The following is a 13,861-nucleotide window of genomic DNA, read 5'->3' as shown; positions in this document are numbered from 1 at the left end:
ATGAGTAAATCGGTCTTATTTTGCAATTGATTTCATATTTAAGGTGCAAGATTCATTTTATAGTTGAGTGAATAGACTTCGTTGCATCACCACTATATATCTCTCATAGGTGAAAGATGGCGGCTTCCAAACCAAACGAGACCCTCTCCCATCCCGCCAAGCGCTTATCAAGGAAGATTTGAAGGGAAGTGCATTCGAAAGCAGGATTACATCACATTGGAGCAAAGTAGTAGACACTAATCTCGGAAAGTTCGACATCAAGAAATTCCAGCACCCATCATACGTCAATGAACCTACAGCTACAGCCAAGAAGATGATCGAAAGTGGGATCATAAATGTAGCTGGCTTTCCTCCTGTGGTGAAATGCTATGAGCTCATTGTAGAATGTGCTCAACACTATGACTTTGCCTCTAGGAGAATTGTGGCAAGGATGGAACAATGCTCGCATATCTCTCAGAAACAACAATCACAACGACCAACAAAGCTTATCTACACGTAGTGACCCTACATTCATGAACCTTGGAGTCTTCTCAAGTGATCCTTAAGCTAATCTTCAGCATTTGAGAGATTTTATTCAAGAGAGGATAAGATACTTTAGGTATTTTATTTTGTGTCTCCTTGTGTGTAAAAAACACATCAACATGTTCCTAGTTCAAAAACCAGGTTTTCAGTCTATATTTGTGTCCAAAGTTAATTAGCTAATGCAAAGAAATCTTAGTCCCTAAAGAGTAAATAGGAAAAATATTGATTCCAATCCTTGACACCTTTGTTGGGATGAAAACGAGAGCAAATTGTATGGGAATTTAGAAATTATCCATTGCTCCCAATTTAAAGTGCACTAAAGGAATCCACTGAATGTTCCAAGAGACATCTCTGGGCACATCCAATTACTTTAGTCTTATTTTTATTTTCATTCTATTCATGATAATTAGTAGAATATTTTCTTCTCTCATCAGTTAAATGAATCCCAAGGAAGTTTATTCAGCATACTTGCTCCCTATATTGGTAGTGTTGGCCTTTTTATATTTTGTTGTCTAATGGCACGCAAAAAAGAAAAGATGCAACAAAATATAAATATGATAGAAACAATAAATATTGGTAACTCAAAAATTGTCATTGCTTTTATGCTAGTGACTCATTTTTCAATGCATCTTCATCCCTTGCAAAATAGTGCTCCTATGATCACAACGATATTCTTCAGTCCATACAGACACTAGGAGTTGCCATACAACAACATTTTAGGTTGAAGTTCCAATTCCCCATCCGAGCTTGTCAATCTTCATTTAATTGCATTGTGCTTGGTTTTCATGGTATATAGCTGTTCACATTTTTACTTAAGGTCAATTTGAAGTTGCCATTGCAATATTTGTGCATGTTTTTTTATTCCAATAATATAACCATACTGTCGAGTAGTGGAGTCAATATCTCCGCCTAATGCAACATAGTTAGAATAATTTGCTTTCAAAACGCAGGTGTGGCATAGAAAACTAGAGATTCCAGACATAGTTTCTATATCCCTATCATAGAAGCAGCAGTCTGCAAAAAATCACGATTATACCCTATTAATCCTGAATCTTGGAGTCGGCCGATTTATTCATTGAAAATATCCTTATTCATGAAAAAATCATTGACCAATCGTTGACCCAATTTTCAATGATTATTTGCATTTAAATCATGTTGTAATCATGTAAAAAAACCCCCAAAATGGCAAAAAAAGTGAAAATCGTTGTAAAAACTTACAAATCCCTAGAAAAACTCGTGAAATTAGTGAATTGCTCAAAAATAGGGTTGATCCAAGATAAATCAGAGATAATGTGGAATCAACGTTGAAAAAGTTTGTTATTTTTCCCCTTATTTTGCTTTTTGACTTATGAAAAATCCCTAAATAAAGGAGTGGGAGGAGGAATGGTGGTCATCAATTGAATTTGAAAGGGCCTCAATCATCCTAAATTGTGGGGGGCATATGAGATAGTATCAAAGCAACTAGAAAATCTTCTCCAGATTGTGTATTTGATATGACTCAAGCTCTTTGCACACTTTGCTCCATGGATTCTAGTGCGAACAAGTATATAATTAATATTGTACACTAGCTTTGAAGTTAACACTATTATGCACTATTATAGATGGCATTTTTAGTGAAGGAGCAAACCCCTATAGTTTATAATTAATGCTATAAAGTATTTTAAAATTTGAACCATTATAGATTATGAATATATATTAATATATAATAAACTATAAGTTCAAAATAATTTATAATTTATAATTTATAATGAATTGAACTAGAATGGACTGAAATTAAAGGGGAAAGGGTAAGAAGGATCTAAATCTACTCCCAAGTGGAATGATAGCAATAGATAGTGTTCTAATGGATGAATTCCAAATAAACCAAATTCTGCTTCGCCAAGATTAACGACAACCCCGCAAGAACCGGCGCAATCTTTTGATGATGTTGAAGGATTTTGTCATAACCCCACATTTTTGTAATTATTTAATAAAAGATAACATTTATACCTTCCATTATTTAATCGGAAATGATCCTTGTTTTATATTAATATAATGATCATGTTTTAATTGTTAACTCTTAATTTAACTTTACCATAAAATGTTGTTAAATAAATATATAATTATTGATACATAACATTTACCATATAATGTGTTACTAAATAAATATAAACTATAAATATACAATATAAAACTTAATATAATTATTATTATTAAGAAATAAGATCTTATCACCATACGATATTATTAAATAGAACTCATATTAATATACAAAAACAAAATACTTATAATATATCGATACCTTATAAAGTAACACTAAACCTTAAACATTATACGAGTGTATTGCACCCAGCAATCACATTGTATGTGATGCGGTGCGTATGGTTTAAGATGCCGAAAGGAGTTACGGGTGGACCAGGGAGCGGTGATTCCAATAGTCACCACCGCTCACCCCTCCCTTAGCAGTCACGACCCATGGTTGGGTCCGCTCCAACCCCCCCCCCCCCCCTGGTATTAAAAGCATGACTTGAGGCGGAAGATAAGGAAAAAAAAAAGAAAAAAGGAGTACACAGGAGATATTGATAGGGTGAAGGATAAAGTCAAAAAGTGGAAGGGATACAGGTAAGTCACTTAACTGCCATTGTTTATTCTGCAGTAAGGTTACATATCAAAGAATAGATATTCATTAAGAACATCAGTACATAAATATATGTAGTTTTTTAATTCAGTACATAGCATATACATAGATGTGGCTGGAATACATTTGTATGAAAATAGAGATTAATTTAATAGAAATCAATATAATATATCAACACATTATATATATATATATATACACACACACACACATATGGGTATACAATATGAATGAACCTCCATGTGCTAAATTAACTAATGAATAAATTGCAGCTACAAATTGAGAATAAACAGTATTATTCAATTAAAGACTAGTAGGAATGAATTAAGATTTTACCATGTTAATGAATGAGGCAATTGCATATCCAAACCCAATGAGATTTATGAAGAATAGAGCAACAAGGATAGCAGGAACTAGGCCTTTGTTAGGTAGGCCACCCACTGCGGATGACTAAAGGTCTGCTGGCAGTTGGGCCAAGGGGGAGTGTACCGCCCTTGGGCCTAATAAGCGCTACGGGCATCCTATTGTAGCTAGTCCTCTTGATCTCATTAGGAACTAAATATGGGATTGACTTATTGATAACAAGTGACCTTAAGAGAATTTACTAATTACACTTTAGATAAATCATTCATATCGAAATCAATTGTTGAAATGCATTGTTTATATGTTTTTTTTTTTAGATTGTGGATTTGGGGACATTACAGATTTTCACAATGAGAAAAGTGCATTTGAATACCCAACACGGTGCAATCCAAATGACTATTTACAATCAAACTTAGCACAAATTTAGTGGCTCAGGCTAACTTTACACTGCAACTTATAATTAACAAGATGCAAAAAGTATGAACCATGGAAATTCATTAGACAACATTACATTCGCCATTGAAATCAAAGCACTACTCTACTTCTACTCTAATTGAGGAAGGTGAAACCATGCAAGTTTTGAAAATAAATGAAGTAGACACTATCAGAAAACAATGTTTTCATTGTTATTATCTCAAAAACTTATTGCAACAATTTCATGCGAATCTCCCTTCTTACAAATGAAGGGGTCACCTCTTTATATAGACCTCAAGCCTTGATTACATGCAAACCCTAACTAGGGTTTGACCCAAAAGATTCCACACACATGATACAAGAAGGTGGGAATAAATATTAAATGCCCATCATGCTCATTTACAATAAATTCTTTCCTGCCCAAAATGGCATCCACTGTGCATTAAATGCACCATTATCAATCAAGTTCGTCCAATGTGTAATAAATGCTCCATCATCTCATAAATATGATGGCTACATGCAAAAAGATGCTCCACTACCCTAGCATGTGTTGACCTAGCCACCACTTGGTCAAATATTCCAACAATGAATGTGCCATTATGTCTTCATGTACGCAATATATTCTCGCCATGCAAATGGACCTCATTGTCATTTATAATTTTCGCGGTTGTGCTTCATTAATACGGAATATTCTCTTTGCATGTCGCCAACTCATCCTTTACAAGAATCTTTCCATTCTAAGCTCACAAAAGACATTTTGAAGATTTTCCTACCTTGGAAGAATTTTAACAAATTTATCCACTCCTGCAAGAATCCTGCACATCTAGAATTCTTGGAGAGAGAAAATTCTTGAAGAGAGAATTTTGTCCTTAAGGAAAATTTTTGTGCACACTTTGTCTTGAAGGAAGATTTTCTTGACCACTGACCATTTTCCATGCTTAAGGAATTTTGTATTGTTTTGAGCTTTGGAGAGAGAAAATCTTCCTACTCAGCCAATTTTCCTTTTGCCTTGAAATTCTTCGCCTTTTGTTACATTTCTTATTTTCCAATCCTTTGCCAAATTTCATATTTTCCAAGAACTCTTTCTTGAAGGAAGGAAATTCCAACCCCTAGTCAATTTTTCACTTTCCTAAAATTTTGTCCTAAAGGAAGGAATTTCCAACACTTGGTCAATTTTTTCACTTTCCTGGAATTCTATCTTGAAGGAAGGAATTTCCAACACTTAGTCAATTATTTCACTTTCCTGGAATTGTGTGCCGAAGGAAGGAATTTCCAACACTTAGTCAATTTTTTCACTTTCCTGGAATTCTGTCCTGAAGGAAGGAATTTCCAATACTTGGTCAATTTTTCCTCTCTTGGAATTCTATCCTGTTGGAAGGAATTTCCAACACAGTCAATTTTTCACTTTCTTGGAATTCTTCATCTTGGGTGTAATTTCCTCGGGAAGAATTTTTTTTGATCAATTCATCACCTTTCCTATTTTTTAGGATTTTTCAAAATTTGACTTCCAAGGTCTAGGAGAGGGAAAATTCTCTCCCTTGGCCAATTTTGTCATCTTCTCAAAATTTGGGCGAATTTTATTTTTCAATTTCATCCTTGACTCCTTCCTTGCCTTGGAATTTCTATCTTCAATTCATCCCTGGGAATGGAATTTTGATGCTATGGAAGATTCATCTTTGGAAGGAAAATTCTTTCGTTATCTTTGTCCAGCGCTCTGATGCACACTTGTGTACTAATTCTCCCCCATGGAGGAATTTGACTCTCAATTGCTTTTCCTTGATACCCCTTTCCTAGCGTTCATGACTTGGACTTGGGTGTGGAAATCATATGTTGAAGGAATTTGACCCTACTTGACCTTTCCATGGCGCCTTGGGTTTCAACTTTCTTTCTCTGACTTGGGTGTGAATTTGATGTCTTGGAGGAAAACTCCTCCGAACCCATGTTTTAGCGCCCTCCACACACCTATAGTGCCATTCACCCTTCATGAAGGAACTTTGCCCTGGTTGACTTTTCTTGCCTGGCCCCACTTTAGCACTCTATCACTTGTCTGGGCAGAATTTTGCGAGTGTTAAGGAATTTGTGTTGTGGAGGAAACTGTGTTTTAGTGCTCCTTTCTCTTGGGCACTAATTTAGTGTGGTCATGGAAACCACCACTCCATTCTAGTGCCTGTTTCTCCTTTTGGGCGCTAAATTCACCTTGTGCTGGAAAATTTGTCCATGGCCTCATTTTGGTGCCCACTTGCATGTTTCCTTGGGGATTTTTCTAACTTAGAGATTTTTGCACACTTTCCAGATCGGGGTGCCATCTTTGGAATTGAAGTGGATTTTTGCTCTACTAGACTTTGAAGATTTTTCAATGCTTTCCACTTTTGGAATGAGTTTCACACAGCCATTTCTTGATCAATTAGCCTGTTTTTTCAAACTTTCCGGATTTAGAGATGTTTAGGAATGCCCAGTTTGCAGTGCCAAGAGCCCTGCCTGTTGATGAATCTACCAATAATAGACTTACTATAAATAGTAAGTACTTCAAAACATCAAAATTAGGGCAAACTGGGGCTAGATGAAACTTAAACTTACTAAAAATAGAAAGTGCTAAAAATAGCAAGTTTTATTTTTGGCAAAATTAGACCAATCCGGGAGGCAAGAAATCCCTAAAAAATAGGAACTTTCTAAAAGTACAAATTTGCTCAGAATTCGTTCAAATTTTACTGGTAGGTTCCTTGAAACGTCTTGATTCCAATGCAATGTTCACTTTTTCCAAAACCTTAAGGAAAAGGCCTCAAATCTAAGTCTGAAGGGCAAAACCCTAAAATGGACGAATTAGGTTCCAGACAGCCAAATCTATTTAAATGACTTGCAAACTTGATCAAATTGACCCTTAAACATTTGCAAACCGAGGAGACTGACAAGACTACTGTGAAAAGACCCAAATAACAAAATCCAAAAGACCAAGAGGGCCTAAAAAATAGGGGATCCCCATTTGCAATGGGGCAATGTGTGAAAACATCACAACACGGCCCAACAAAGGTAGAAGGCCTGCGAGTTCAATGGCCCAACAGAGGTGTGAACCTTGGTGGTTACTTCACTAACATAGTGTTTCTACTACAACACTAAACGTCCGAAGACATATGTAATGGATATAGATTTAGATATATGATTTTTAATTTTTAATTTATAATAGTTAAGTTTTGCTCAAACAAAGACATACAATTCATTATATCCAAAGTGCTCCATGAAATAAATCTGAATGACAACAAACAAGCTTACATACTTGTAATAAAAGAACCTTCAACAGATAATCATTAAAATTTGTCTCTACCTAAAATAGTAGTTGCAAGCTAGGTGTTGCCAAAACCGGCTTGCTATTCTTTTACTTAAGCTAAACAATTGCCTTTTGTTGAATTCTACCCCATATAAAAGACTTACCAATTGCCATAAGAGAATATAAAGCATTACAACTGTGGAATATGATTTGATAAGCTTTCTCAAATATTGAACTACCCCTAGAAAACTCCTTGCCTCAATCACAATGAAAGTCTTGGATCACTTCAAAATGGCTTCCACTTTTACTAAATTCCTACCAATAGTTGGATTGGTGTCTTGATAAATTTTGATCTCGGCTACTTGTATGACTTAGCTAATCTTTGATCTCAGACTTAGACAACTATTTGGTGATTTGGTGACTACCCTTTTAAAAAGTTTACTGAATATTTGCCTATGTAATCAGCAATATGAATATAAACAACAAAAATCTATTTTCTACAATTCATGGGTTAAACTCTATTTTATTTACTCTCTATATCTCCATGCTATGGAAATTCCCTTAAGTTTAAAAAAAAAGTAGTTTGTGTCTATTTTTCTACAATGTTTTACCATTTTTTTTAAATCCAAAATTTTACTCATTTTTTCAAAAAATCTTATACTTTTGGTTTTCTGATTTTTTCTCCAAACAATTTTTGGTGCTATGATATAAAGCATTGCAATTGTGGAATGTGATTTGATAATCTTTCTAAAATATTGAATTAACCCTACAAAATTCCTTGCCTCAATCACAATGAAATTCTTGGATCACTTCAAATGGCTTTTACTTTTACTAAATTCCTAACAGTAGCTGGATTGTTGCCTGTTAAGTTTTGATCTGAGTTCATAGACTTAGCTAATATTTGATCTCATACTTAGACATCTATTTGGTGACTGCCCTCTTAAAAAGTTAACTGAATATTTGCCTATGTAATCAGCAATAGGAATATAAACAACAAAAATTAATTTCTACAATTCATGGGTTGAACTCTATTTTTTTTGCTCTCTATATTTCTATACTATGGAAATGCCCTAAGTTTTAAAAAAAATTAGTTTCTCTTTTTCTACATTTTTTATGTTTTTTTTTAAATCTGATTTTTTCCTTATTTTTTGCTGATTTTTTCCTGAATTTTTTAAAAAATCTTATACTTTTGGTTCGCCGATTGTTTGCCCAAACTTTTTTTGCTGCTATGATCCCTATCTTCGATATCCATAGCTTCATTTTGTGATACTCTATTTACAGGGCATAAGGCTGAATATTGTGTACTCTTTTGCACTCATGAACCTTTTTCAGATCCATTGTCATTGAGTTACACCTAAACCATAAATATGTCTTAGACCTTGAAAAATGAAAAAATAGTAGTTGAAAGAGACTGACAATATACATACCTGAAGATGACTGACTTGATTAGTTTGCTCTGAATAAAATGACACAGAATCTCTATATGCAAAGACACTGACTTATTCATCCATGCTGAAGCCTGTAGACTAGTTAGGATGACCTTAAATGTTATGAGGATGCACTTTATTTGCAAATTCAACTTTTAAATTACAGTCACAGTTATTGTCTTCTATCACTTATAATATTTTCTTTCATTAATTATTGACTATATGTTGTCTTCCTTTGCTAAATACTTTCGTTCTCTAGTTATTGACTTCATGTGTACCTAGAGTAGTAGGTGAAAACTACGTTTCTATGATAAGGGTGATTACATTTTCAGCTGTTTCTAGTTCATCTTTAAGGCAATTGATGCCTTTTTTGCTGTTTTAATTTTCCATAGAAGTGTGATTTATGTGTTATTGGCCCACAAGTTGATATTTAAAAAAACTTGGTTTCATTTCACATGTGATTGAATATCCCATGGAATGAATGCAGACCAAAGATAAGATCATATTGTCCATTTTTGGAGGCCATATTATATCAATTTCACTAAAAGGTCTGAGAGATCAACACATTGAGTTGCATTTTGAGGCACCTACACTTCTTTTGGGGTGTCTTCTTAGAGAAGCTCTTATTTGGAGGTTGAAGAACTGTGAGGCAATTGACAACTTCCAACATGGAAAAAATAACTTAGACAGTTTGTGCATGGTTCAAGATAGTGCTGACAAAAGCAATGCAGATACTAAGCTGTTGGAGGCAAAAAAACAGATAGAGGTGCTTCTTGACCGTGCCGAAGCCTTATCAACAAATTGGAATGAAATCAATCTGCAAGATGCAAGGGACACCAAAGGTATTTTTAAATTTATCTTAGAAATGCCCATATATATCATTAGCGTGCATTGTAATTTTCACCATATATTATGCAGTAGAACATTCATTTGTGGAAGACATGAAGAATTTCATTCTGATGATGGGATATCACAGCTTTGCACTTTGAAGATTCTCTTTTTTACTGTAATCTAGTGCAATTGCAATACATTTTTTTTGTTTGTATTGACATTTCATTTTTGTAATCTCTTATCAAAACTCTTGCATGTTGGTACTCACAAGTAGTAACTAAATTCTAAGGAATATGATGGCTTGCTTTCTTGAAATATATTTTTGTTGTTTTCTGGTTCCACTTTGGGGACTAGCAGATGTTTGGGTTTTTCAGATCATCCTATACCTCCAAATTCTCCCCCCTCCCCCCTCCCGCCACCCTGCCTCTTCTCCCCCAACACACAGACACATACACATTCAGGTGCATACTATCTGTGGCAAATAAATTCTAACATGTTACTACAATATTATATTATTTGAGCATTGTACTAATATTCTTATATCGTTTTCCCACAATCAACTGCCTTTTCAATCTAATTCTAAAATGTCATTTAATTTCATCCTATTTCTGATATAATTATAGTGATACATGTAAAGCAGTATTTACTTGATCTTAAAGTTTCTCTCGCTGGTTTGGTGAATGGGCAGATAAATGAACAGCTTTTCTTAATATGAACATGGGTTGGGCCATTTTTATGTTACATTCAGCCCATAGCACAGGAGGCGCATGTGTGTCTCCTTAATCTTCAACACGTACCCCTTTTCTATAGAAGACACTCGACTGCTCCAATGTCTCCTTATTGGTTTTTTCAATGATGATGGTTTTGCGTGCCCAAATATTTTCTTGGATATTTTGAATAGTACTTGTGAATGCTGATGACTAGGTGTGGGTTTTAATGTTTGCTGTTTTATTCTAAATGCTTATTTTTGTACATTTTATTGCAGTTTTTCCTATACTAGAAGACATTCATTCTATTATGAATGATCTTTTAAAACTTTATAGAACTTTCCGGCAGAGCTAGTGGTTATTCTCTTCATGATCTACAATTTGATGATGGGTAAGATTGCTGCTCCTATAAATGCAATTTGTTTATATTATATGTTGTTTGATTGTTTCTTCCTGTTGTTATTCATTAAAATAGTTTTAAAGTCAAATGAAATGTTTAGTGTTTCATCATGGACACCATTTCCTGTTGGTGTGGTTTTATAGTTACAAGTAGAAGTTGTAGAACTACCCATGTGTTTAACAGCGGTCTGGATTTCTGGCATAGGCTTGCTGAAATACCTGAAGTTCTTTGTGAACTTCAAATACTAGTCTGCATTGATTCAATGTCCCACACAGCAAGGCAAACTGAAGGACCTTTACCAGGCAACTTATTTATTGAGAACTGTTCTGTGTTTATGTGACTGCTACAGGTAATACTTTGGTTCAGAAACCAAATTCCCAAGGATACCTCTTAAAAGATTATTATAATTGTAAGAAATATAAATTTATGATTTTGTTTTTGTTTTATCTACTGTCGGTCCTGAAATATTTGCATCTTCCTGTTTATGACCACTCTCAAATTAGGATTTGTGATATAATTGCTCAGCTTCTGCCATGTTGTCTTTTCTCATTTTTATTTATGTGATATTTGTTGGTTGCAACAGACTATGATTATACTTCCTCTGTTGATCAAGACTCCTTGTGGTAGCAGTCTTTGCTACAAAGGGATTTTCTTCTGCTCGCTAAATCTTGGGCTAGGTCATGGAAAGCCTTAAAGCATTGTGGGGTAAGCATGCCACAATCTTGCCACATGCATGCTGGAGTTGTGAGGTTTGAATCAGGGTCATATGCTTTTGGGAGTGCCCCTCTTCACCAAGGCACAATGACCTTTTGAAGATCTGTGCCACAAACTTAATCAAACTTATTTTAAGGATTTTAAACAGCTCTGTTTTAAAAATCTCTAGAAATTACAAATTGCATAAATCAATGTAATTGATGAGTCATTTGCCATGTGACTATATGTTTGCAGAATGGGAAACCTCATTGATGCATTTTATTTGAATGCTAACTAGGATTGGAAGCCACTTTATGCAATGCGTGTCAACCTTTTTCAGAATTGTGACTTATGGATGGGTTGCAATTAGACTTTTCCTCATCGACTACCATTGTAGATATAATAGTGGTTTGGTTTTAGTTCCACAAAATTGTTTTCTAAGTTTCTGGGGAAACATGATAATGGCAAATACTTGTGTTCTGTAGACACGTGCTTGGCCCTGAAATTGGCATCTTTGTCCAACTTTGTGTTTGTAAGATGGCAGGATGACAGGGGACATCCCTCACCAATGTCCAAATTTTCCCCAAAAATGTGAAACCATCTCAAAATGGTTTGAAGTGCAAGGGAATGTCTATGATATGACAAAAGATGCTTGGATGTCCTCAAGATGGTCAATCCCAGGTTTCCTGGATGCAAAAGTTCCATTTGGGATGTCTAATTTTCGTTTTTGGTTCAAATAATGGAAAAATGTTTTTAAAAGCAGCATGGGGGTTCCATAGGCCTTCCCACAGATCCAAACCTAAATTCTTGAACATTGAAAAGAAAAAATCTTAATTTTTTCTATTGTTTTGTCTACTGCTGGTGACGTTTTTGGTCTTCTTATTGTGAATTCTTAGGGTAGTAGCTTGAAGACGAACACATTTGTTGAATATAGTAGTAGGTACATAGTGTTTTAGAATAGGAGGGAATCCTGATTTGGCAAACACTCATCCATTAAGGTAGGCTCTACATTGCTAGTGTTCTTTTCTTCTTTTCATAATAATCAAGTTTAATTTTTTTTTTTTCATAAAAATCATTTTTTAATCTATTTTTCAGTTTGCTTTCACACAAAACTGTAGCTCCACAAAACTAGCAACTAACAAAACATTTCTGTGATCTTTCATCTTTGATGGTATAAATGAGTAGTGAAGGCAATGAGATGAATGGTGAAGAAGTAAACCCAAGGGATGGGGTGTTAGGGGTTCTTGCTTTACTGAAGTGCAAAATACAAGTGGTGTTGTAACACTAACAAATCAATATGCATGCCCTTTATCCTCTCTTCAAAATTTTGCAAAAGATCCTTGTTGCAATTTGCTACCATTTTGAACAAGAATCAATTACAAGTGTGGGGGCAATAAGCATTGTTTGTGTCATGTTTGCAAAACTATTTAATATGGTAATACCATTCCTTAGGCAAGGAGACAAGGGGTTAGTAAAGATATAATATTGGAACAATGGGTTGAAGGCAGAATAGGTTGAAGGCAAAAATTATTGTTAATAAATGTTCTTTAGTGCCATTGCCAACTATTGATGCATATTCCCATATATTAGTTGAACAGTGTTATGATAGAAAGAAGAGGAATGCCACTTCTATTGTAAGTGGGAAAGCAGAATATATGGCGGTGGGATTGTTGAGTTTGCAACCATGTGAGTAGGCCAATGATTTAGTGGTCATTCTTTTTGTGTCCATGCTATCCCATTTTGTTTCACAAGGTCTTCTTGCTGGAAATGTTGTCATTGATGTCAAAGTTATAAAGACAAGATTGCCATTGATGTCAAAGCCATTGTGGAAGGAATTCGATGTCTGAGTTTGATGTGGAAGAATGTTATATTGGTTATCATTAATGCCAAGGAAATCATTGTCAAAGTATCAAGGATGATCGACTTCATTGCATAGGTAAGACACATTGATGTCAAAGAGCAGATTGTGATCATACTATTACAAGTATGAATTGATGTTGATTAAGCCAAGTCATGACAAAGGCAACACTGTAAATAGTTTATAAAGTCAATCCTTAACACATGCAGTGGCTATGTTTAAAGAAAGTGATAATCTTTAAAGAACAGCGCTTATATGAAGGCAATGATCTGGTCATTGTTGACGTGTATTTTGTACACAATCATACACAGAATAAAATACCAATAGGCATCTTATCCTCTCTTGAGAAAATAGTCTCTAATTGCTGAAGATCTGCAAAAAGGATCAGTTAGATGGACTCCAAGGTTCTTTTAGTGGGGTCTCCACGTGTGGACAAGCTTTTTAGTGGTATGATGTGATTTGCTGTTTCCTCCAAGGCGTCTTACGGATTCAAAAGCTCGAAGATTTTACTAATCTAAAAGGAACTTTCAAGAAAAATGGAAAAAGGACAGGGTTTAAGGAAGTCTAATCTAGCCTAACCCTATGAACGACTTAGCATGAATGAGATTTGGCAAGATTCAACCAACTTCAATTTTGCCATAAGATAACAACTCAATTGAAATTAGTGCGATCTTCTAAGGTAATAATGGTATTCAATGCATCAAAGACCAAGGACACTACTACGAAGGTACATATCCTAGATACAAAAATGCTTGAAGGTTAAGGAC

The 13,861-nt window shown here is 34.8% G+C and overlaps 1 protein-coding gene across 2 annotated transcripts in view; it reads left to right on the top strand.

Moving 5' to 3' along the window:
- The window catches only part of LOC131042158 (uncharacterized), a 182,283-nt gene extending 170,695 nt beyond the window's left edge, over window positions 1-11,588 (top strand). The window contains exons 7-10 of one of the 2 annotated variants that reach the window (XM_059221655.1): window positions 9,093-9,447; window positions 10,422-10,534; window positions 10,893-10,952; window positions 11,127-11,588. In XM_059221655.1, coding sequence (XP_059077638.1) covers window positions 9,093-9,447; window positions 10,422-10,498 — 432 coding nt within the window. In that variant the 3' untranslated portion in view covers window positions 10,499-10,534; window positions 10,893-10,952; window positions 11,127-11,588. Of the gene's footprint in view, window positions 1-9,092; window positions 9,448-10,421; window positions 10,535-10,747; window positions 10,953-11,126 lie in introns of both variants that reach the window. The other variant, XM_059221654.1, reaches the window with a different exon arrangement.
- Window positions 11,589-13,861: the final 2,273 nt, after the last annotated feature.

Source organism: Cryptomeria japonica, chromosome 5 (assembly GCF_030272615.1).
Source record: "Cryptomeria japonica chromosome 5, Sugi_1.0, whole genome shotgun sequence".
In the NCBI taxonomy this organism is placed as follows: Eukaryota; Viridiplantae; Streptophyta; class Pinopsida; order Cupressales; family Cupressaceae; genus Cryptomeria; species Cryptomeria japonica.
Note: the sequence above shows the minus strand (reverse complement) of the source record. Positions and strands in the feature narration are given on the sequence as shown.